The sequence below is a fragment of the Muntiacus reevesi genome, chromosome 12, assembly GCF_963930625.1.
Source record: "Muntiacus reevesi chromosome 12, mMunRee1.1, whole genome shotgun sequence".
Classification (NCBI taxonomy): domain Eukaryota; kingdom Metazoa; phylum Chordata; class Mammalia; order Artiodactyla; family Cervidae; genus Muntiacus; species Muntiacus reevesi.
Genome location: NC_089260.1, coordinates 27,999,949 through 28,026,036, shown reverse-complemented (window position 1 = coordinate 28,026,036; position 26,088 = coordinate 27,999,949). Strand labels below are relative to the sequence as shown.

General features: G+C 32.7%; 1 protein-coding gene across 3 annotated transcripts in view; it reads left to right on the top strand.

Moving 5' to 3' along the window:
* CSMD3 (CUB and Sushi multiple domains 3) overlaps positions 1 to 26,088 on the top strand; it is a 1,308,014-nt gene that overhangs the window by 1,217,820 nt on the left and 64,106 nt on the right. For 2 of the 3 annotated variants that reach the window (XM_065902671.1, XM_065902669.1), the window contains 7 exons: positions 1,150 to 1,338; positions 5,701 to 5,886; positions 7,558 to 7,752; positions 10,829 to 11,002; positions 20,442 to 20,615; positions 22,815 to 22,988; positions 24,131 to 24,316. In XM_065902671.1, the coding sequence (XP_065758743.1) occupies positions 1,150 to 1,338; positions 5,701 to 5,886; positions 7,558 to 7,752; positions 10,829 to 11,002; positions 20,442 to 20,615; positions 22,815 to 22,988; positions 24,131 to 24,316 (1,278 nt within the window). The remainder of the gene's footprint in view (positions 1 to 1,149; positions 1,339 to 5,700; positions 5,887 to 7,557; positions 7,753 to 10,828; positions 11,003 to 20,441; positions 20,616 to 22,814; positions 22,989 to 24,130; positions 24,317 to 26,088) is intronic. The other variant, XM_065902670.1, reaches the window with a different exon arrangement.

Here is a 26,088-nt window from a genome sequence, read left to right as displayed (position 1 = left end):
GAAATATTATTAGGCATGCAAAGGAGAAATATTTAAAGACTGAAATATGTACCCAAGTCATTCTTAATACTTTTTCATATTTTAATCAAAGTTTCTATCATATGAACTTTATACGTATCTTTTTATTAAAGCTGTGCCCAGACTCTATTTAAAAAGTCAGAACATTAAGTTATATTTTTAAATGATGATAATAACTTAAAGGGAAACCATTTAAATCTAACAATTATAAGCATTAGATTCACCGTATTAAAGACTATATTAAAGACTTATTTATGTTGATCTTCATGACAAAGTTGGACATAAATATAATGAAAACATCATTTTTAACCCTAAGAACGACTTGACATATTGAGTACATATTTTGCCTTTAGAAAATGACAGGTTATGACACATATATTCTAAGTCCATCTCTTCCTTACTATTTACCCCTAAAGTCTCATTTTTTCTCAGATGAATACATTGAAGTTTCAAAGGGTAAATGGATCCTGCCAGGCTGAATAGTCTCAAAAGTACATGTATATGAAAAAGCCAGTTGACATTATCTTTTGACATTTCAGACTTCAGGAGATGAAAAAAGTGTTATTTTATTGGCATTTTTTATCACCATATGTAAGCACTCTTGACAGCATGGAAACGCTTTAATAAACTGGGAGAGAGGATTATGAAATGTGGAGGGATCTATTTTAGACATCCACCAAAATGAAATGCATGCCCTAACATGACATAGGTGTCTGGAGATAATTTCAAAGTGACATGTAGATACATGCTTTAAAATATTGCTACCCAAACTGTAGCATATAGGCCCTTCAAACGGCAGAAAATAATACCATTTCAAAATTCAATGAACTATTTGTACAGCTTTTGAACCTTCAGGGTGTTACACAAGTATAATGTATTTCAACTTAGGAGACATCTTCAGTGACAATAAGAATTATAAAAAAGTCCAGAAATAGTTATGTCTCCTAAAGGTTATGTCAATAGATTGTCAAGTGAATGGAAAATAATGATGTCCATATGAAGTAAAATTCACCTAGATGGCAATTGAATTGACCAGTTTTTATGAACTAGTATTATTATATTTTTATAACTGGATTGTAAAGAGTTTCTATTCATTAGTTATACAGTGATTTTTATTTTCTTTTAAAAAAGCTTTCTACTGTAGTACACCAGAATCCCCGCCTCATGGATACATTATCAGTCAAACAGGAGGACAGCTAAATAGTGTGGTCCGCTGGGCCTGTGATCGAGGATTCCGACTTGTCGGGAAAAGCAGTGCTGTGTGCAGAAAGTCTTCCTATGGGTATCACGCATGGGATGCACCCGTCCCTGCTTGTCAAGGTGAAGTATATTAACCACAAATGACACATTGATAAAAGACTAACCTTGTTTAGCTTTTTCATTTAGATTCCCGAAACTTCTAAAATTATAAATATTTGGAAGCATATTATAGATACCTCTAAGGAAAATAAGGCTTGAAAACACAGGCTGATAAATTTGAGGAGCATGTGACACATTGTTTTATAATGCTTCCATTGTTGTTATGTGATTTATGTCTTTACTCTCTCCACTTATATGCATACTCTACTCATATATCTACCATTCCCGTCACTTGGCTGTCAGAAATGAATGACCCAGAGCTGGATTTTGTGTTAGTGTGGAATCTGCAGAGAAAAGAGAGGAAAAGATGGGCAAGGTCACTGAAAACATTCACTCTCAAGTATGCAAACATGTGTTCTCAGTGCAACAAATGTAAAAGAAAATGGAAAATGTAGCCAATGACCACATTATTTTTTCTTCACTGTTTAGCTAACTCGACAGAAATTACTTTCATTTTGTTAAAGATCAAAGCACACTGTGAGCATTGATCATGCAATGCAAAAGAATGACAAATCAACACATGGCACGTTTTAGAGCTTTGGACTAGGTCCAAAAATGTTTTTAAAAAGTAGTTGAGTCTCTTACTAGGTATAATCATAAAGACAAGTTTAACAATTCCACAGAAGATGTAATGTGATTGGACTTTGGCAGTCTTAAAACATATCACATTATTTTGCAATATCAAATTTAAATTTACATTTGATTTATTTTACCCAGCATATGAAGGCATATATAACAACTGTGAACCCTCAGATTAAAAATACAAAGCACTTTTAATAAATAATGGGTGTTACCTCTAATTTACCTATTGAAGTCAATTTATATAAAGAAATAAAATATAAAACAAATCAATTAAAATTTAAAATTTAATAACAGCAAGATGAAATGAACAGAGATTTGATGTTACCAGATAACTGAAATGGTTTCTTTTACTTGTTAAATTGTGATCTCTAATTCATGAAAATATAGCTTTCATAGATATATGGAAAAAAAATGAGAACTGAAAAACTGTTTCTTTGTTTTATTGATGCAGAAACATTAATTACTTATTAGACAAGAGTTACCAACACTGAAGGCACTGGCTTCTTGTAGAATAGGTACATTTAATAAACTGTCAATACATCAGCTTTTCTTTGACCAATGAATAGCAAATGTATTTATACATCTCTAGCATTAGGTAGTTTTCCAGAACTGATCTGATAATGAATCATGATCTCATAATTTTTCATGAGAAATCATGAGAATTTAAAATATATGTAATAACTTCTATATAATATGGATTTAAAATAAACATTTTAAATGCTCTGAACTTTGAACAATTAAATATCAATTATCAAGAATTATTCATGTATATAATTAATCTTTAAGAAAACTTTAGTGAAAACAGTTAACTATTAGTTAAAATAAAAAATTATACTGAACTTTCTGAAATTTTGACATTGTTTTGTAATGTTAGCACTATAAATTCATTGACTTTTTTGGTATATAATATGACATTTATGTATAGAGCCTTTTTTATTGTTCTTGACTTGAAATTTTTCTATAATTACAAAAGATAAAATGTAGCTGAAATAAAGACATTTTACATAGTAAAGTGATAAAATATTTATATTAATAACTTGAAGAATCATATTCAAAATTGACCCTTGATTTTCATTGCAACAAGTTTAAAAGATTAAATATTTTATAAAAAGTTTTTATTGTGTGTGACCTATCTGTGCTTGGATATAATTAATTAAAATGAAATGGCTAAATATCATTGGAAAGAGCTATATAAACAATACAGTTTTTTTTGGTTCCAAATTTGTTTTGCATTCTTCAGTCACTTCTGTTCTTCTTGTCCCTTCAGTCTCCTTAGGCGTCCTTGCATATATTTACTTGAGCTATGGTAGAAAATGTGAACACAGTTAAAGATAGAAAAAGTATTCTGTTATCTCTATTTGGGTTTGGTTAGGTGTTTTATTTGTCTGTATATCAACTGATCATTCATTGACCCCTTGAATTAAATCATTATCCTCCCTCTACACAATTGAGTGTTGTACAGTGCCATGTCCAGCACAGCGGGTGAGAAAGACTTGAAAAGGGGTGAGCACCTAATGAAACGACAGACAGATAATTTGGCAAGCAGAGAGTCAGGGGGCCCTCCAGCTCTCCATGGTAGGAAGACAAAATGACTCCTTTCAGCCCGCACTTTTATTGGTAGAAGTCATATGAGATCATTAGGAAATAGCTATACTGGGGAGTTTGATCAGCACACCGTAAAGAGGGAGTAAAGTTAAGGCTCTGCTGTTAACAGGAACATCTTGTTTTGTGTCCATGAGGACGGCCGCTGGGGCAGGCAGTGAAGGGGAGCAGAAAGCACGTCCTGCCCCAAGTGTGCCCGTGGACGTGCTTAGGAGGACAATCACGAGGGCGCAGTTTGCCGCACCCTCGAGTCTCTGCTCCGCCAGGCTGCAACAGTACAGGATTATGTAGAAACAGTCGCTTTATATTCCCTGTTTTCACTTTTAATTTGTGATTTTTGAGAGCTCTGGAGAGAAGCCTCTGACAATCATTCAGTGATGAAGATTTTTCTGAACTATGTTTTTCTTTTTCTTTTTTTTTAGCTAAGAACTTAAATTGTAAGATATCTACAGGCACATTTGTCCTATCATTTTAGTATGTTGTCTTTTTTTTCAGTTCTGAAATATAGTCATTTTGTACTAACCAGGTATATGAAATCTATACTATTTAAATTTCATTGTTACTTTGCTATAAGTTTAACCTACACCATCCCAACAATGTGCAGTTAACAGTCTTCAGTAGGGATTCAGTGGGGATGGTTTGTTAAAAATTGAAATTCCCAGAAATCCTAAGTGGAAACACTAACATTGCTTTAATAGACATCGGGGAATGATTTATGTTTGGAACACTATTTTAGAGGTCTATAATTAGATAATAACGTAATTATATGAGATTGCTTATATAATTTATGAAATCAAAATTACTTTTCTGTTTATAGTTTGTAAGTTATCAGATTACAAAAGATCAAACTGCAGTAGAGGGTTTGTCATTCAACTTTGAGAATTTTTTATAGGTTTAGCTAAGATTACTTTTTTTTAATTTTGTAGTCAATTTGCATGAATTAATCAAAATTAAACACCTAAGTGATAGGCTTTATGAGAGAAGCAGAAATAATTTTAGGCTGAAATGAGAGACAGGTAAATAGAATACAACTTTTATAAATATTCCAACTAAACTCACGTTTTTCTGTTCTTTTCATATGAGAAAAATATAGTTACAAGTCCAAAATGTCTTGTGTGAAAACAATAAAACGAGCTATTTCAGAAATTAGAAATTTTATGACCAGATGTCATAAATAACTCCAGCTGGTTCAAGTCTATACCCATATTCAAATATATTAATCTTCCTGCAGATATATATATGGATATTTATACTGAATATTATATAAAAAATACAGAGAATCTCATTTAGGGTTTGTCTGCCAAATATATTCTTTGAAAATTTTTTTTTTTTTCTTTTTGGAGATGCAAATTGTGTACACGTAGAGCACCGACTGGAAGCAACTGACTTTAGGGGACTTCTGTATAGACATTTTAACTTATGTGAAAATATCTTATATACAATAAACTATTTAAATAAAAATCTATACTTTAAATAGCACTTTATGGTAGAACTTTTATGTAAATTAGATTTATTGTAAATAAAAATCAAGACATCAAAGACATATCAGCAGAATGCAGAAATATCCAAGCTACATTGAGAACAGTAAGTCCTGACCCTGTATTTATTAGACATATCCATACACATCATATTCCATGAATGGTACTTAAGCACATAGTGTTTGACTGGACCTAAAATAAGGTAATATCCAGCTTCCAGGTAAAAACCTGTTTTCCTCCTGCCTGAAATCCTCGAGTGTTGGTTATCACCACCTGTAAACTCTTTAATCAAATTGAATAGACCTAATTTGCTATGTGCAGACATGAGTTATCACTAATACACTCTATGTTTACCTACCTTGCTTTCTCATATAATCTATAAACATGCTGATAATCATGCAAACACTGACAAGAAACTCAGTAAGAAACTAAGAAAGAAAGCGTTAATGATGTATGGATTCACCAATTTAAAAGCACTTTCAACAAGAGTTTGAAATAAATGATTCAGAAAAAGTTATAGCTCAGAAAAGCTTTTTGGAGAGATATTCTGGAATTGTTTCAGAGGAATTAATAAAATTCCAAATAGTTTTATATGCTTTACAGCTAATGAGGCATCTAATTAATTTCTGTTTCTTTGGTCTTTTATATATATTTATTTTAGCAATTTCCTGTGGGATTCCTAAAGCTCCAACCAATGGAGGAATACTCACAACAGACTACTTGGTAGGAACCCGAGTTACCTATTTTTGTAATGATGGATATAGATTGTCATCTAAGGAACTTACCACAGCCTTATGTCAGTCAGATGGAACTTGGAGCAATCATAACAAGACCCCTCGTTGTGTTGGTATGTAATATACTAAGGAAATTTCATCACTTGTGTTTCTACTGGTATCTTATATGATTTAAAACTTTATGTATCAAATTGTAGAGCTCTTCCCTGAAGTGATGTCTAAGAAATAAAAGTAAATTAAGCTGTCTTGTACTATAAAGAACTAGAATATAGTGTAAGGACTTTTTACTCATTTTCAGAATCTCTAGAATATATATGTCAAGAGAATAAAGTGAAACTTTATTTTACATAAAACTTTTTATTTACTTTGTAGAAAGGCATCCATCAGTCAGCATGTTTTCAATACATAGGTCTTTTGAAAATTTTTAAGTTTGCATGAATGTAATTATATTTAATACATTCAGTTCTGGTTTTTATAAACATAAATGATGCTGCTGAGATGATCCAAACTTTCCAATAATTGTCAGAATTCTTCATAGAGCTTACATTTAGAATATTTGTCATTGCTGTCATTAATACTGTAATAGGTAAAATAATATTATATAATGGTCATTGAAAATAATTCAGGTAAAATGTTTGATAGTAAAAGGATTGGAAATGTGTTTAAATAAGGTCTTTAATTTTTATCTATAAATCACTTATTTATTCTCCTTTAGTACTGACATTTCAACTTAGCTGTGATTTCATTTGAAATGGGATTCTTAAATTATTTGAAATTTAAGTGTCTAGTAACGCATTTACTTATGCTGAGCAAGTTTTGAATTAGCTGAAGTTTATATTGACACTGGGAACTGAGTTCTGTTCATTCAGCCAAAGAGTGAATAGTGAAAACTCGTAAACACTCACACAGGCAAAGTTTATTTTAAAGGATAGAGATATAAAGTTCTTAGCATAGACACTGAGAGGGGGTAAAGAGCCCCCAAAAGGCGTGTATAACAGCAGTTTATATCTTTTTTAGAATTAATCTGTTCAGTTTTGGTTGGCTGGGAGCCAGATGCAAGTAATTTCTGACCAATCAGTTTAAATGTTGCCATATCCAGCTTCTCATTTTCATGGCTTTTTTGGGTCCCCAATTTTCTCAGTATCTCCAGATATTGTGATGCATCCGTTGACCGTTTCTGAGGACCTCCGAGAATTATTTAGGGACCAAATATATGTTTAAGAGTTAATGGTCCACCTGGAGTTTTTCTTCTTGATAAACTGAACAGCAGTTGATGATTTTGTCCTGGGTCTGCATGTTTTATGACCCTCCAGACTAGGGAGGCATTCCTCTGAATGCCTGGAAACTGGAGCAAGTATGTCTTTAGGCTAGTGGAGCACAACATTCATATGAGAGAATTAAAATTGAAATTAGAACAGAGCCTCTGACCCTACACTGACTGCCTAACAATTTCCACCTCAATATCACAAGTCTTGCATCAAAAGATCATTCTCATAAGATGGATTTTCTCAAAATATATAGTCAGTGATAGAGATTCTAGGTAAATGGAACAACATGTACAAATACTTTCAACTGTGAAATAGCATGACATGTTCAAGGAACTTCCAATAATGCCATAGAGCTGAGGGAAAGATTAGCATGGAAAAAAAATTACTAAAGACTTTTTATGGCACAATAGTGAAGGAAGTAAGGAAGTGATGAGCTAAGAATGGAATAGACATGAGACATGATTAAGTAAAACAGACATGACTGACTTAGTAGTATTTATCTTGGTTTTTGTATAGTTGTTACATGTCCAAGTATCAATTCCTTTACTTTGGAGCATGGAAGATGGAGAATTGTGAATGGTTCCCATTATGAATACAAAACCAAAGTAGTTTTCAGCTGCGATCCTGGTTATCATGGATTAGGTCCTGCTTCTATTGAATGTCTTCCTAATGGTACCTGGAGTTGGAGAAATGAAAGACCATATTGCCAAAGTAGGTATACACTCCATTGAACTTACTTCATAAGCAACGCTTGGTGCTTGATTTACTTGATCGCTTCTCTACACACTCTAGAACAATAATGAGGTAATGTTATTTAAAAAATGATTTATTCTCAAGTCATCTTAAAAGCTTTGTAACTGTTTTTGTATTTGTAAGTGCTTATTAAAAACAGAGACTTTGGGTTCAGATATCCTTTGCTTGGATTCTAGGTCTATCATTTATTAAAACAACTATGCACTGATTTTAGCCCTTTACATGTATTTCATTTATACCTTAGCTCCCATTCTATGAATTAGTTGATATTATTATATTTATTTTACTAAAGAAGAAACTGTGCCCAAGAATTTAATCATGTTATGTTAAGTCACAGAGCCTATAAATGGTGAAAAAATGGGCTTTACCCCAAGGATTCTAATGAAAACCTCTGCTTTTTGGTGTTATATGATGTTTATTCTATTTTTTAAACTAGAAAATTACAGTATTACCTTGTTGTTGTTGTTCATTTGTTATGTCCAGTTCTTTGTGACTCCATGGACTGTAGCCTGCCAGGCTTCTCTGTCCATGGATTTTGCAGGCAAGAATACTAGAGTGGCTTGTTATATCCTTCTCTGTAAGTTCTTCCAGATCCGAGATAGAAACCATGTCTCCTGTATTGGCAGGCAGATTCTTTACCCTGAGCCACCAGGGAAGCCCACAGTAATACCTATCTCATACTTAGTATTTACAATTTAATGGTGTTACATGTTGAAAATAACTGCTACAACCTGATTCACAGCAGAAATTCAGTAAACATTTATTGAGTCATATTGAACATTTTAGTCTTTCTATTTTCATGCATTCTTATAATATTACTATAAATGGCCAGTGTGTAAAGTAGATAAGCTAGCTGAACATAGAAAAATCAGTGGAAATATCTTGAACTTTCTTTACTACATTTATTGGGTGTTTACTTCAGTTCAGTTCAGTTCAGTTCAGTCGCTCAGTCGTGTCGGACTCTTTGCGACCCCACGAATAGCAGCACGCCAGGCCTCCCTGTCCAACACAGACTCCCAGAGTTTACTCAAACTCCTGCCCATCGAATGAGTGATGCCATCCAGCCATCTCATCCTCTGTCGTTCCCTTCTCCTCCTGCCCCCAATCCCTCCCAGTATCAAGGTCTTTTCCAATGAGTCAACTCTTCACATCAGGTGGCCAAAGTATTGGAGTTTCAGCTTCAGCGTCAGTCCTTCCAATGAACACCCAGGACTGATCTCCTTCAGGATGAACTGGTTGGATCTCCTTGCACTCCAAGGGACTCTCACGAGTCTCCTCCAACACCACAGTTCAAAAGCATCAATTTTTGAGCGCTCAGCTTTCCTTATAGTCCAACTTTCACATCCATACATGACCACTGGAAAAACCATAGCCTTGACTAGACAGACCTTTGTTGGCAAAGTAATGTCTCTGCTTTTGAATATGCTGTCTAGGTTGGTCGTAACTTTCCAGTATTTACTTAGTGCCAGGAAATATGCTAAGCTGAAAATTCATCCTTTTATTTCATGTTCATCACAATTTTAAGACATTTATGATAGAGACACATAATTTAGAAATAAACTAATAAAAAATCTGAAATCTAAATGGATTATGGTGACTAAAGTATTTAACATAACAGATAACTCTAACAGATAACTGTCTATATGTAATAAGTATAGAAGTACCTAGTAATAATTTGCTTATGAATATTTGATTTATTTTCTTAATCTCCATATAAGCAAAGAATTTTGGTGTTGCCATTTTTATAATCATTGATGAATTAAATCTCAAAATGCATGTATAAGTTATATATTCTAAAACTATAGCATATGTATTTGTAAATTTTGCCTTATTCTTTTAGGTTTTCACCCAAGACCTTTCCTTTGCTCTGGTCTCATTGTTCTTCCATTTTAAATTCATTAAAAGGGCACATGGGATAAGGATATTTCAAGGAGCTAGGAAAAAATGTATAACAGCAGCATACATTAAATCAGACATTGAACAAATATTTGTCTAGTTTCTTTGTGTTCTTCCTTTATTATACAGAAAATTTTAAGTTCTATGTAAGATTAAGTTCCTGTCCAGAAGTAAGAATGTAGCAAAAATCAGAACCTAAGAATTACAATTTATAGAAAAAAATGGAAAGAACATAATTTTTTTCTGATCCTTCATTTATTCATCTTTTACATTAAAACATTATAAATATCAGTGTTATTAACCCTGAATAAATATTATAGCTACCGCAAAGGATTGTTTGGGGGATTAGTTCAAAACAATCAATATATCTTATATTTTACATGCAATTTTTCAAAGTTTGCAAGTTTTCTATTTGTCTATCTAATAGTCTCCTAAAGCCTAGAGATGAAAGCTAGACCTGGAGCCAGAAAAAGGCTGGTGGTTAATTATTCAATTCTGGATTTAAACTGCTAGCTATAAAGTTTTATTTAGCTGTTTATGGGCTCTGGAATCTCATTAAAGTTACTGATAAATCAGAGAAAGACTTTGGACTAATAAATTATTCTCCCTTTAATCTTGCTATTTTTTTTTTTCACCACAGCCTGTTGAGTGACCAGGTTGGCTAAGCAAAAAATACAAACAAAATCACATGTCATCATGTGTCACTCTTACTTCCCTGGTAGCTCTGCTTGTAAAGAATCCACTGCCAATGTGGGAGACCTGGGTTTGATCCTTGGGTTGGGAAGATCCCCTGGAGAAGGGAATGGCTACCCACTCCAGTATTGCGGCCTGGAGAATTCCATGGACAGAGGAGTCTGGCAGACTACAGTCCGTGGGGTCCCAGAGTCAGACAAGACTGAGCGACTTTATTGCATTACATGGAAACTCAAAGGAGAAAAACTTTAAATTGTGTCATTTATTTTCTCTATACTTTTATGATCTTTCAAACATGTTTTGCAAATGTCAAGTTGAATTGTCATATTTAATTGTCAATTTTAATGGTCAAATCATAAGAATTCAGAATGTTGAAAACATGATTTTGTTACAAGTTCACGTTTACTGTATCTTTAGGAGTTTTTATTATGTTATTGTTTTCAAGTTATTTCCTGTGGAGAACTCCCAACCCCTCCCAATGGAAATAAGATTGGAACTCAGACTTCATATGGCTCAACGGCCATCTTTACCTGTGATTCAGGATTCATGCTTGTGGGCTCTGCTGTTCGGGAATGCCTTTCTTCAGGTCTTTGGAGTGGATCAGACACCAGATGCTTAGGTACAGATTTTTAAGTCATTGTAACCAAACACTTTATTCTCCCTCTCAAAAGGCAGCCTTCTTTCATAATAAGAGATAATAACTTATATTCATTCAGTAAGGATGATAAAAACTGGAAAATGTTTAACTTTTAAAGTGTCTCATGGTAGAAAAGCTATTAAACAGATATCTCTTAATCTACTAGTATTCCAAATGAGAATCTTAAGTCATTAAGGAAAGGTAGAATTTTTTCCCAGCATGATGAAAATAAAAGGTGAAAACTAATTGCTGAAAATTATATGTCTGCATACTCCACTGGATTAAGCACTGGAGCTGTTAATTTATTCTAAATCATAGTCAATTCTCCTTTCACCTGTTTGCTTAAGGTAATGACTAAAGAAGAAAAACAATTTCCACATTTAACTTTCTCCCTTTTTACTTCCTAACAATTCAACATGTGTATTATAACTTTTTATTAAAACTTGAAAAATGTATTTTTCAAACCCAAAAAGTGAAAGTGAGTGAAGTCAAAGTGAAGTCACTCAGTCGTGTCCAACTCTTTGCAACCCCATAGACGGTAGCCTATCAGGCTCTGCTGTCCATGGGATTTTCCAGGCAAAAATACTGGAGTGGGCTGACATTTCCTTCTCCAGGGGACCTTCCCAACCCAGGGATCGAACCCAGGTCTCCTGCATTGCAAAAGATGCTTTACCGTCTAAGTCACCAGGGAAGCCCAATTTAGGCAAATAGGTTCCCCCCTGGGTTTTTTGTTGTTGTTGTTGATTAATTCTAAAAAAATTGTTCATTAAAAGAAACTGAATAGCTAGTTTTTTGTATCCTTTCTATTATTATTAAAATAATATTATGATATATGTTTTATCTTTTTTTAAAGACTTAAACAGTTACCTTATGATTAAGAAAATGGTATGATTTAAGACTTATTTTTCTCTAAAATTATTTCAAGAAATGAGAACAAGTGTTAAATTAAGTAGTAATAATAATAATTGTTCTGATAAAATAGTCACGTGCCTCTTGGGAACAAATATAATCTTATTATTTATGATTTTAAAAATTACTGATTATTATGAACAGGATATTTCTAAATTTATTCTGTGTTTCAACTCTAAAATTTTTCTGTTGAAAAATATGACACATGGCAATAAAGCCTGTGACTTTAACAGTTTGCATACATATTGAATTGATAACAAGCTTAAAAACATTAGTGATGGTACAGTCATCATTTGAAACTTTAAAGGATATAGCTAGAAATTTTGGTTAAAATTCCTTTTCTTACCTTCTCAGGCATATTTGTAGTAGGTATACTTGAAAACTCAGTAACGATGGTTTCCTTATTAGAGTAAACATATTTATTTGAATATTCTGTAAGACTATTAAATTATAAATAATTAAATCATGTATTAATATAGAATTGAATAATAAAATATTTCCTATTAGATTCTAACTTGGTTTTGGTTATGCTCATTTCAATTACAGATTACTTTATTTAATTTATTTCAAAATCTTATTTGGAATTATATTTTAAATTATATTTCATTTTTAAAATAAATTTTATTTTATTATACATAAATATTATTTTATATATAATATTTTGTGTATAATATACATTATTATTATAAATAATATTTTAATTATTTTAAAAAATATATAAACCAACTTTAAAATGAACTATGGACAGAGGTTCGTGACATTGTACAGGAGACAGGAATCAAGACCATCCCCAAGGAAAAGAAATGCAAAAAGGCAAAATGGTTGTCTGAGGAGGCCTTACAAATAGCTGTGAAAAGAAGAGAAGCAAAAAGCAAAGGAGAAAAGGAAAGATATTCCCATTTGGATGCAGAGTTCCAAAGAATAGCCTGGAGAGATAAGAAAGCCTTCCTCAGCAATCAATGCAAAGAAATAGAGGAAAAAACAGAATGGGAAAGACAAGAGATCTCTTCAAGAAAATTAAATATCAAGGGAATATTTCAGGCAAAGATGGGTTTGATAAAGGACTGAAATGGTATGAACCTAACAGAAGCAGAAGATATTAAGAAGAGGTGGCAAGAATACACAGAACTGTACAAAAAAGGTCTTCACAACCCAGAAAATCACAATGGTGTGATCACTGACTTAGAGTCAGACATCCTTGAATGTGAAGTCAAGTGGGCCTTAGAAAGCATCACTACGAACAAAGCTAGTGGATGTGATGGAATTCCAGTTGAGCTATTTCAAATCCTCAAAGATGATGCTGTGAAAGTGCTGCACTCAATATGCCAGCAAATTTGGAAAACTCAGCAGTGGTCACAGGACTGGAAAAGGTCAGTTTTCATTCCAATCCCTAAGAAAGGCAAAGCCAAAGATTGCTCAAACTACCGCACAATTTCACTCATCTCACACGCTAGTAAAGTAATGCTCAAAATTCTCCAAACCAGGCTTCAGCAATATGTGAACCGAGAACTTCCAAATGTTCAAGCTGGTTTTAGAAAAGGCAGAGGAACCAGAGATCAAATTGCCAACATCCGTTGGATCATCGAAAAAGCAAGAGAGTTCCAGAAAAACATCTATTTCTGTTTTATTGACTATGTGAAAGCCTTTGACTGTGTGGGTCACAATAAACTGTGGAAAATTCTGAAAGAGATGGGAATACCAGACCACTTGACCTGCCTCTTGAGAAACCTATATGAAGGTCAGGAAGCAACAGTTAGAACTGGACATGAAACAACAGTCTGGTTCCAAATAGGAAAAGGAGTTCGTCAAGGCTGTTTATTGTAACCCTGCTTATTTAACTTACATGCAGAGTACATCATGAGAAACGCTGGGCTGGAAGATGCACAAGCTGGAATCAAGATTGCCAGGAGAAATATTAATAACCTCAGATATGCAGATGACACCACCCTTATGGCAGAGAGTGCAGAGGAACTAAAAAGCCTCTTGATGAAAGTGAAAGAGGAGAGTGAAAAAGTTGGCTTAAAGCTTAGCATTCAGAAAACTAAGATCGTGCTCGCTTCGGCAGCACATATACTAAAAAAAAAACAGAAAACTAAGATTGTGGCATCTGGTCCCAACACCTCGTGGGAAATAGATGGGGAGACAGTGGAAACAGTGTCAGACTTCATTTATTCAGGCTCCAAAATCACTGCGGATGGTGATTGCAGCCATGAAATTAAAAGACGCTTACTCCTTGGAAGGAAAGTTGTGACCAACCTAGATAGCATATTAAAAAGCAGAGACATCACTTTGCCAACAAAGGTCCATCTGGTCAAGGCTATGATTTTTCCAGTGGTCATGTGTGGATGTGAGATTTGTTCTGTGAAGAAAGCTGAGCGCTGAAAAATTGATGCTTTTGAACTGTGGTGTTGGAGAAGACTCTTGAGAGTCCCTTGGACTGCAAGGAGATCCAACCAGTCCATCCTGAAGGAGATCAGTCCTGGGTGTTCATTGGAAGGACTGATGCTGAAGCTGAAACTCCAGTACTTTGGCCACCTCATGTGAAGAGTTGACTCATTGAAAAAGACCCTGATACTGGGAGGGATTGGGGGCAGGAGGAGAAGGAGGAGACAGAGGATGAGATGGGTAGATGGCATCACCGACTCAATGGGCATGAGTTTGAGTAAACTCCGGGAGTTGTTGATGGACAGGGAGGCCTGGCGTGCTGTGATTGATGGGGTCGCAAAGAGTCGGACTCGATTGAGCGACTGATGAACTGAACTGAACTTTAAAATACTCTATTTGATAACTCTTTGCTCTGATGAACTGCTATTGTATGCTATATGTTATTTATTGGATTTTGTATATAGACGGTGGTTTTTATTCACCTACTTAGAATCCTTATTCTGTTTTCTGGAAAGATAAGGTGTAAGAGGAATGTTTATAAACAAACATTGATTCTCAGTCTATAAAGAAAACATTCTTCCATAGGATATAGTGTTGACATCTAATATAAATTCAAAAGTGTGTCAGTAGGAGGAATGTGCTATTGCCAAATAAGCAGATCATATAATCTTATACTTTAAATTAATTTGAATAATGCACATAGCCTAGTCATTCTTCTCATGGTAGCAAACAACTTGTCCTTATAGCCCCAGATACTTTTGGCTTAAAATGGTCCTAGAATGTGCTTATGATTGTTTAAATATAGTGATTTATTCTCAAACTCCCTGCATTTTACTATAAATTTTTCACTTGAGAGACTTGATGATGAACACCCACATGCCTCTATCTAGAATGTACAGTTAAACACTTGTATTTGCATATCACATATCTATTCATCCTTTCATGCCTGTGTTAGCTCATAAATTCATTTTATTTTTGATGCATTTTGAAATTGCCAAATGCAGTACACTTCATTTGTAAACATCTCTATATACATATAAGCTAGCTGGAGTTCAATATTTGCTCGTGGTTCTTTTTTTTTAATGGTGGCAAATTTACATACAGTGCCATAAATACACTTGTTGCATTTTGACAACTGTGTACTCCTATATAATTAAAACTACTCAATAGTTATAGAGCATCACCATTAGCTCAGAAAACTTCCTTGTGACCCTTCATAGTCAATCTGCAGCTCTCCTCCCCTGCACCCTGATATAATAGCTGTTGCTTTTTTCACCATATACTAGTTCTTCCTGTTCTAGAAATTCATGTGAATAGAATCCTAAGTTTTGTACTCTTTTTGTGTAAGGTTTCTTTTATTCTGTTTCATTCATGTTTTTCTGTGTATCAGTAATTTTCTTAATCTCTAAGTAGAATCTCCTTGTCTTGACCATTCCCCTACTGATGGTCATATGGGCTCTATCCAGTTTGGGGTGACTATATAAGCTGCTATGAGGTGATTAGAATAAAGCTGCTATGGACATTTGTATAAAAGTATTTTTGTGGACACATCTACTCATTTCTGGTGGATACTCTGGATTAAAATTCCTAGAAGAGTTCTAGTTGTCTCACATTTTCTCTAGCATATGGTATAGCCAATTTTTAAATTTTATTCATTTTTTTGGCATTCATAAAGGTATCTTGCAAGATTTAACTTGCACTATCTTGATGATTACTGATCAAGTAGTTTCCTGGGCTTATTGGCCCTTCATAAATTTTCCTTTGTGAAATTCTAAAGTATCTTATAAATTGCCTTTATTATGAGTTATAGGAATTCTTTGTATATTGATTTTTTAAAAATAGTTTCTTCCCACCTAGTACTTGCCTATTCACTCTTAGTAGTGTCTTAATGAGCAGAAGTTTTCAATTTTTGTAAAATCTATTTTCTCTCTTTTTTTTTCCTTTCTAGTTAATACTTCTGTCTCTAATTTAGGAAACCTTTGTTTAATCATAAGTCACAAAGATTTCATTTCATATATTTTCCTAGAAATTTTGCATTTTTTGATATTACTTTATATCTACAACTTATTTTTAATTTGTTGTTATATATATCATGAAGTAAGGTTGAAGGTTTTTCTTTGCTTGTTTGTTTTCCAGAACGATATCTGCCACTCTAAATTTGTTATTATTTTTCAAGATCACTTTGGATACTCCTGTCCTTTGTGTGTTCGTATATGTTTTAGAATTAGCTTGTTTTTTTTATTTTTGAAATGCCTGGTAAGATTATGATCATAATTGAATTCAATGTATAAATCATTGGGGAGAATTGGCATCTAACAATGTTGTCTTCTACTTCTTGAACATGGTGAAGTTAGTATATTTATTCACTTATTAAGATCTTTTTTTTTTTTGCAATTGAAAATTTTTATCACAGAGATCGTGTATACCTATTGTTAAATTTATTTGGCAGTATTTTTTGTGCATTTACACTGTTATAGTGAAATTGTTCATTACTAATTGCATTTCTAATTGTTTTCTACTATAAACATTATTTAAAATATTTATCTAGTATCCTGCAGCTTTCACTCACCTATTAGTTTTAGGATTTTCTTAAAACCAGTTTGTCTATGTGTATATAATGAGCATAAAATATGAGTTTTACTTTTTTTGTTTTCTCCTTTATGTTTTTCCTTTCTTCGTTTATATTAGTATATATATTAGATAGGGCCCACCAAAAAATGTTAAATAGAGCTAGTGAGAGTGATCATCCTTTTCTTGGTCCCTGTATCAGAAGGAAAGGATTTAATATTTCATCAGTGGATATAATATGAACTTTTTTCTTAGATGTATTTATAAGGTTCAAAAAATGTCTGTACATTCCTAAGCATGGTAGATGACAGTCATCAATATTTCATCTTAAACCAACAAGTCATTTCTGGATAAAACCCAGATAATCATGATGTATTATTTTTTTTTCTAATTCTTTTTTAAAAAAGTCCTGCATCTGTATTCATAAGGAACATTTTTTCTGTGTCTTTTACAGGTTTAATATTGGGGTTATGATTACTTCATCAAACAAATTAGGAAGTGATTCTTTTTCTTCTGTTTTCTATGAGTTTGTAGAAGACTGGTATTTGTTTCCTTGCTTAAATATATGATTGAATTTACCAGTGAAAAATATGAATCTAAGTGCATTTTTTTTTTGCAGAGGGAGTTATTATTTAAGAATTCAAATACTTTATTAGGTAAAGGACTATCCATATTTTATTGTGTTAGTTTTTGGATGATACATCTTCAAAAAATTTGTCCTTTTGTTCTGAATTGTTAAATATGTTGTAATAAAGCAGTTCTTACTATTCCCTGATCCTTTTAACATCTGTAAGCTTTATAGTAATGTTATTTCATTCATTCCTGTCATTGGTAATTTTAATATCTTTTTTGTTTGTTGATAGGATTAACTAGGAGTTTAACAATTTTGTTGACTTTTTTTTTAAGTTTCTAACCTTTGACTACCTTGATTGTCTTTCAGTGAGATATTTCTACATTTTCTGTCTATTTTTTGTTTTTTTAAATTGAGGAATAACTGACATACAATATTATGTTAGTTTATCTTACAACATATTTATTCAACATTTGTATACATTGCAAAATGGTTAATACAGTAAATCTAGTTACTGTCTGTCACTTTACAAAGTTAACACAAATAATTGAATATATTCCCCAAGCTGTACATTGTATCCTCATGACTTACTTATTTTATAACTGGAGGTTTGTTTTTCTCAATCCCCTTCAATCACATCACCTTCCTCTTAACTCTCCTCTCCTCTGGCAACCTCTAATCTCTTCTCTGCTTTTGTTCTTTTTGCTTTTTTGTTTTGTTTTTTGGATTCCAAATATAAGTGAAGTCATTGTGGTATTTGTCTTTCTCTACTGACTTATTTCACTTAGTCTAATAACCTCAAAGTCCCTCCATGTTATTCCAAATAGCAAGATTCTGTACTTTTTATAGCTGAGTAGTATACCATTATGCATGTGTGAGATGAGTGTGTGTATTTCATAGTTTCTTTATCCATTCATCTATTGAGGGGCACTTAGTAGTTTTCATATTTTGGCTACTGTAAACAATGCTACAATGAACATGAAAGTGCATAAATCTTTTTGAGTTAGTGTTTATTTTTTCCCTGTGGATAGATACCCAGTAGTGGGATTGCTAGATCACATGTAAACTCTGTTTTTAATTTTTTTAGTAATCCCCATACTGTTTCCCATAGTGACTGGACCAGTTTACATTCTCACCAAGAGTGCACAGGGGTTACTTTTCTCTACCTCCTCACCAACACTTGCTCTTCTAGTTGTCTTTCTGATAATGACCATCCTGACAGATATAAGGTGGTACCTCTTTGTGGTTTTGATTTGCATTTCACTGATGTTTAGTGATATCAAGCATCTTTTCATGCACCTGTTGGCAAATTATACGTCTTCTTTGGAAAAATGTTTGCTGAGATCCTCTACCTGTTTTATATTTTTTTAATTCAACTGCTTGGTGTTTTGTTTTGTCTTGTTTGTTTCTTGTTTTTTACTGTTTTTATTGAGCTATGTGAGCTCTTTATGTATTTTGGAAAGTAGCTCTTTTTCATTTATATCATTTTCATATATCTTCTCCAATTCTGCCAATTGCCTAATTGTTTTGATTGTTTTGAGACAGTTTTCCTTCACTATGTAAAAGCTTTTTATTTGTTTATTTTTCTTGTTGTCTTTGTCAAAGAAGACAGATATTAAAAAAATACATCGTTTAGAATGATGTCAGACAACACGCTACTTATGTTTTCTTCTAGGAGTTTCATGGTTTTGAATCCTTCTTTATATATAATTTTATTTGTTTTGTGCCATGTAGGATCTTCATTGCTGGACAGGCTTTTCTCTGATTGCACTGAGCAAGAACTAGTTGTGATGCTAGGACTTCTCACTGTGTGGTGGCTTCTCTTGTTGTGGAATAGGGGCCCTAGAGTGCATAAGCTTCAGTATTTGACACATGTGGGCTCAGTAATTGTGGCTCCCAGGTTCTAGAGCACAGACTTATTAACCATGGCACACGAACTTACATGTTTCATGGCATTTAATTTTGTATACTGCAACTATACTAAATTTGTTTATTACTACTAATAGTTTTTGGTAGCATCTTTAGAATTTTCTATATATAGTATCTGCAAATAGTGATAGTTTTATTTCTTCCCTTCCAGTTTGGATGTGTTTTATTTCTTTTCCTTGTGTGATTACTGTTGTTAGGATTTCCAAACTGAGGTCTCCTGCATTCCAGGCAGATGCTTGACCATCTGAGCTATTAGGGTAGCCCAATGTATAGTGCTTGGATCCCTGGAATAAATCACATTTGATCTTGGTGTATGATTTGTTTAAAGTATTGTTGAATTCAGTATGCCAATATTTTGTTGAGGGTTTTTTTTACATCTATATTTATTAGGGATATTGACCTTTAGGTTTCCTTTAAGTGGTATCCTTGTCTGGTTTTGGTGTCAGGGTAATGCTGGCCTCATAAAATAAGCTTCAAAGATTTCTCTACCATATAATTTTTTGGAAGAATTTCAGAAGAATAAATATTAAAAATTCACCAGTGAAGTCATCTGGTCCTGGATTTTTGTCTGTTGAGAGGTTTTCAACTACTGTTACTATCTGTGTACTGTGATTGGTTGATTCAGATTTTCTATTTCTTCATGAATCAGTCTTGAAAGATTGTAAATTTCTAAAGATTTATACATGTCTTCTAGTTTTTCCAGTTTGTTGGTATATAATTGCTCCTAGTAGTCTCATAAATTCTTTGTATTTTTGTGCTAATAGTTGTAATTTCTCATTTTTTATTTCTGATTTTATTTGAGCCTTCTCTCTTGTTTTAAAAGAAAGAATTTTTAGTGCAGGTAATGGTCTCTGTTATTTTTCTATTTCCTTGATTTCTATAAATGTCTTTAATATAGTCTTCTATGTATTTATTTTGGCTTTTCTTTTTTTTATTTTCTTCTTCCTAAGATGAAATATTGCTTGTGTCATAAAATAGGATATTTCTATGTTGTATATAAGTACATAAGTCATAAAACTAGATCATCATATTAAAAAATATTATTTTGACCCATTTCAGCGGGTCACTGTGGAATTCCGGAGCTTATTGTGAACGGTCAAGTCGTTGGAGAAAACTATGGATACAGAGACACAGTTGTTTATCAGTGTAATCCTGGTTTTCGCTTGATTGGTTCTTCAGTACGAATATGTCAACAAGATCACAATTGGTCTGGTCAACTTCCAGCCTGTGTGCGTAAGTAAGCATAGCAAAAGTAGTCAAAGACCTCTGTTCAGTTCGCAAAATTACCAATATTTTTTTCTTAAGTAAGGTAAATGATTATATAGACAGATACACACACATGTATGCATCTGTATTTAAAGAACTAAGTTCTCACAATGCATTTTTTATACTGACACACTAGTCTTTAAAGTAGGGTGTGTTCAGAAGTATAAAAAAACATTCACTATGAAAGTGGAAGACATATTAGAATGTCTGTCATTACTCTTTTGGATTTTGAACAATTTTGTAATTGTTTTAATAAAAGATCTCACTAGTTCAGCAAATATTCATCTAATCTTTTAAGTTAATTTAGATGTGAATTTACACATGAAGGATAAAATGAATTTTAAAATATTCTAGTACTTTTTCTTTCTCTCACTGAATACCCAGTACTCAGAATTACACAGTATTTCACATCAAAATTTATCCTATTTTGGATTGAAAAGTAAATTATCCATATATTTCTTATTTTTTCTCCTGCTAATATCCACCAGCAATCACTGATATTTGTATTAAAATCAGTGTTAGGAAATGAGGATAAACACAGTAAACATGTTGTAGTTTTAACACTATAGGATTAAATGACAAAGATTTTGGAGGCTTCAGATAAATAATTCATGGGGCTTTTAGTATGAGTTCACATATTTATAAATTCTATCATTGCCAACCTCATATCCAGTCGATAGGATTTTATTGGAGTTCTAGTTTAATGGAAAATACATTAGTGTGTTAAGATTTAATAAGATAATATAGCATACAGTTATCAAAATGCTTCTCTGTGTTATGTGTGCATGTGATAACAGACCATCTAATGATTTAAAGACAGAAATATTATGCTGGATCTATACCAGGTTTTTTGCCTTTCATTATATAAAGAAAATGAAGTCACTCAGTCATGTTCAACTCTTTGCATCCCCATGGACTGTAGACTGCCAGGCTCCTCCTGGAAAATTCTTTTCCAGGCAGGAATACTGGAGTGGGTTGTCATTTGCTTCTCCAGAGGAATCTTCCCAACCCAGGAATCAAACCTGGGTCTCCTGAATTGCAGGCAGACTCTTTACTGGCTGAGCCACTGGGGAATCCCCTCATTATATAAAAGCATAGCCAACTAACACCACTACTTTTCTTGCTGAATAATTGAGGCTATAAATGAAAACTGGCCCCTGAGGTAAAACAAGCACAAGTTTCTCTATTAATAATTTTAAACAGGGATAAGATGCAGTTACATTTTCAAATGAAAGGTTGACATTAACAATACAGCAGAAAATTAATTGCTGTTGGGTCATTTCGAAAGTATTAAAAGTGACTGTCGTTTTTCACTGTGCCCAATTATGAAGCAATATTACTGGAGTTGCTGTGATTAGTTAGTGAGATAACGCAATAAAACAGTTCATAGAAATACAATGTGTTTGGTAAACCAAGCACTAAATAAATTCTAAAAAAAGAGCTTTAACATTAAAATGATTTAAATAGTTCATCTAATTAATGTCATTATTTTCAAACAAAACTGCTAGGTTATCAAATACCAATAGTGAAGAAAATATACCAGTAAGGTTATTTGGTTTAGGCAATGTTAATATTGGTATCTCAATATGTTAAAAATTCTAATACACCGTAAGTCATCATTTTTGTTGCAGTCATATTAAGCTATTCTTCAAGCACACTTTTGTTTATCCATTAATCATAAAAAAAGATTGCATAAACAATATAAGAAATGATTTAAAAATTGAATACCAAAAATTGCCTTCATTTATCTTCAATTCTTAAACTCAATAGAAAAGGAAAGTTGATTCAGTTTCATTCCTTTTTGCCGTTAACTAGTTATGTGAACTTCAATCATTACCAAATGTCTTTGAATTTCAGTGTTGTTCCCTAAAAAGAAATAGAATGAAAAGTTACCATGGAACTTTCAATATCTATGCACCACTTGCACACCATTACCAGAATTATAAATAATTGTCTACTTACATAATATTGTAACGATTCTACTGTATTGGACCATTTTGCCTTTCTAAACTGTTCCTTTACATTAGTAAAATTAAGTGTTTTTTTCCCTACAAAAGTGGCCTTCTTTCTACATTCGTTGAGGTGATTAAGTGTCATTTTCATTTAATAATTGATAACCAATTATTCTCTTCTGTGTCCCTCCCAACCCGACCCCGTTGCTATTAGCTGTGAGCTGTGGTCACCCTGGTAGTCCAATTTATGGAAGAACAAGTGGAAATGGATTCAATTTTAATGATGTGGTAACATTCTCCTGCAATGTTGGGTATCTCATGCAAGGGCCAACAAAGGCCCAGTGCCAGGCCAACAGACAGTGGAGCCACCCTCCACCAGTGTGCAAAGGTAAAACTCTAACTGCATTGCAGCTGAGAGCGTGGTGATAATGTGTCTGTGTAAACACAGCTGGTAATATTTGAGACAATTTGGGCAAAACAATAGAAAATTAATAAAACAAATATTTAATATTGATGTCATCTCATTACTTATGCTTTCCTTTTTCTTATTTTTTAACTTTTTTAGAAGTTATTAAACTGGTAAACATTACTTCAGTTGCTTAACTGTGTTATCTTGTACCTGTTTTATAGCTGTATATAAAGTCATTTAGCTCATTTTTACTTGCAGTTGGTTTCATAATTAATGGAACTTATCTTCTCAGTTAATTTACAATGTTATATTGTAAATTTTTGTTGGAGTATAGTTGATTTACAATGTTATGTTATTTTCAGATGTTTCATATATATATATATATATGTGTGTATATATATATATATGTATGTATATATATTTTTTAGATTCTTTTCCATATAGGTCACTACACAATATTGAGTAGTTTCCTGTACCATACAATAGGTCCTTATTAGTTAACTAGTTTATATATAGTAATGTGTGTATATATCAATCCCAATCTCCCAATATATCTCCTCCCTTCCTCCTGGTAACCATAAGTTCATTTTCTACATCTGTGACTCTATTTCTTTTTTCTAAATCTTCCTCTGTCTGATTTACTTTACTCAGTATGACAATCTTCATATTTTTGGAAAAACAATGTTTGAGGTTTAAATTACCATGATACCTGTGTTAGGGGTTTATTTATTGTTCTCTCTATGGAAACATAGAGAATCATTTGTATTTTTTCTGTTTGCAAAGAGGTATAATATATTTCATAGTCTGATAAAATACAACTGAATTATCATTTTCCTCCATTTTCTATAACCATAGCTTGAAAGGTATATTTCTTTTTTTAATATATCATTCTTTATAAATCTGTATTCAGTATATTTACAGAGTTGCTGTTGTTCAAAATAGTTTTGCAAAGAAGCTCTATTTCCAATATTTTGTCATATATCCATAGTTCTTTGTGTTAATTTTCTTCTTTGAATCTTTGTTTTATTTGATTAAATTTACCTTTGAAACTAAGTTTCTAATGAAAATTTATATATTATATTATTCCAAATATATATTTCAAAAATGTGTCATTTGTTTAGTGGTCAACTGTTCTGATCCTGGAATTCCAGCCAATTCCAAAAGAGAAAGTAAAATAGAACATGGGAATTTCACCTATGGCACTGTGGTATTCTATGACTGCAATCCTGGATATTTCTTATTTGGATCTTCAGTTTTGATATGTCAACCAAATGGGCAATGGGACAAACCTTTACCAGAATGTATCAGTAAGTAGATAATGTGAACTCTTCCTTGAGAAAATGCCCTGAAACCAACATTTATATTTATTGTCTTTATGAAATATTTAGAGCTGTGTATCAGAAGGAAGTGTACTGATTGTAATGTTTTGTTGTTTTGAAAGTTCCCTTCCTGTGTTCTACCAGTTCAGTGCCCAGGTGCCATCTATATTAATATTAATATGATTAACATTTCTGTATTATTCCTTGATTTTGAATCTTCATAGAACAGACAGAATATTAAAGGCAAATATATTTCATACTCTGTGCTGTTGCCATTCCATGAGAGGCAACTATATTTTTATTTTCTCTTGTACTACTATTTCAAATTTCGTTTAAAGCAAAATGACTCAATATAAATAGCCACTAGGGCTGCAAAATGCTTGAGAAAATTAGAGTTACTTAAAACTCATTGACTTTAAATATTTATCTTATACAGGCACATGCATATATGAAATGTTAATATACATCATCTTTAAGGTAGTCAGAATATGAGCACATTTTGTTATATGTTGTCTTCGAGCTATAGAATATAAATAAAATATATATAGCAGTTTTGCATATAATTAACATGCATAGTGAGAAAATAATTTAACAGAAATAAATCAAAAGTATGTGAGGACAGAGAAATGAGCTTGAATTCTAGGCATTGAACTTATTGATAGGACTCAGTTACATTAGCTTCTCAGAGTTGATGAATATTGGACATGATAGGAAGTAATTTTTGGTTATACTAAATTGCTAAATTACAAAATCATTTTATGATTGTTTTATTTGTAGGTACTTTATGTACATGCAGTTTTTTAAATAGTTGTGGCATCATTTATGGACTCATTCATGAACAAAAAAAAACTTATATAGTGCTTATCTAATTTTGTATTCTATGCAGATAATTAAGTCAATTGTTGATCCCTTGTTTAAAATGTATTTGATTTCTTTTTGTAGACTAGTTAGTCTAGTGGTTTAAGTAATTCACTTATCCTTGTATAGCTACAACATGAAAGTTAAAAATCTTTTGTAGGACCTGTAAACATGAATTTCTTCAGATTTTCATAGCTCCCATATACTTTTTACCTTTTCCTTATTTTCTATAGCACTCCCTGGTAGGGTGCTATTTACTCAGGGATTTTATTAAGTTTATATCTCCTTGTGTGCTATTTAATACTAATCATATTTTTTTAATACTCGCCATATTTAATACTCTAGTAATAAAAGGAAACGCATAGTTAGTTCCCAAGCTACTTCTAGCTTATAGAGAATTCTCAGTGTTTTAACATCTGATTCTGCTCAACTTAGCTGTGTTTTGGCTGATAAGCCTCTGAGTATTTTCGTTTTACAGGATGATTTATTTATTAATGGTCAGGAGTAGGATTTAGACTATATACGCGTAGTCTGAATCGTGTGCCACATACCCATCTTCCATCCTTCTCCTTTACCCTCAAAGTTTTTCCCTTTTAATTTCTGTATGGCATTTTGAATTCTATATGAATCCTATAATCTTATTTAGCCAATCCATACCACTCCTCTCCCTATCTTTCACATCCTTATCTAGACACATGAATAATTCCAGTCCATGTACATGTGTGTATAAATGAACACCCACCACCCCCACACATACAGGCATATTGACTCAGTCATTTAAGTTTACTTACAGTGTTCCTGTTAAACTCATACTCAGGGTGAATGGGCTAACAGAATAACTCCTGTAACTTCAACTTTCATATAAATGTTTGATTTTCAAAGGATGTATATAGTGGAGCAGA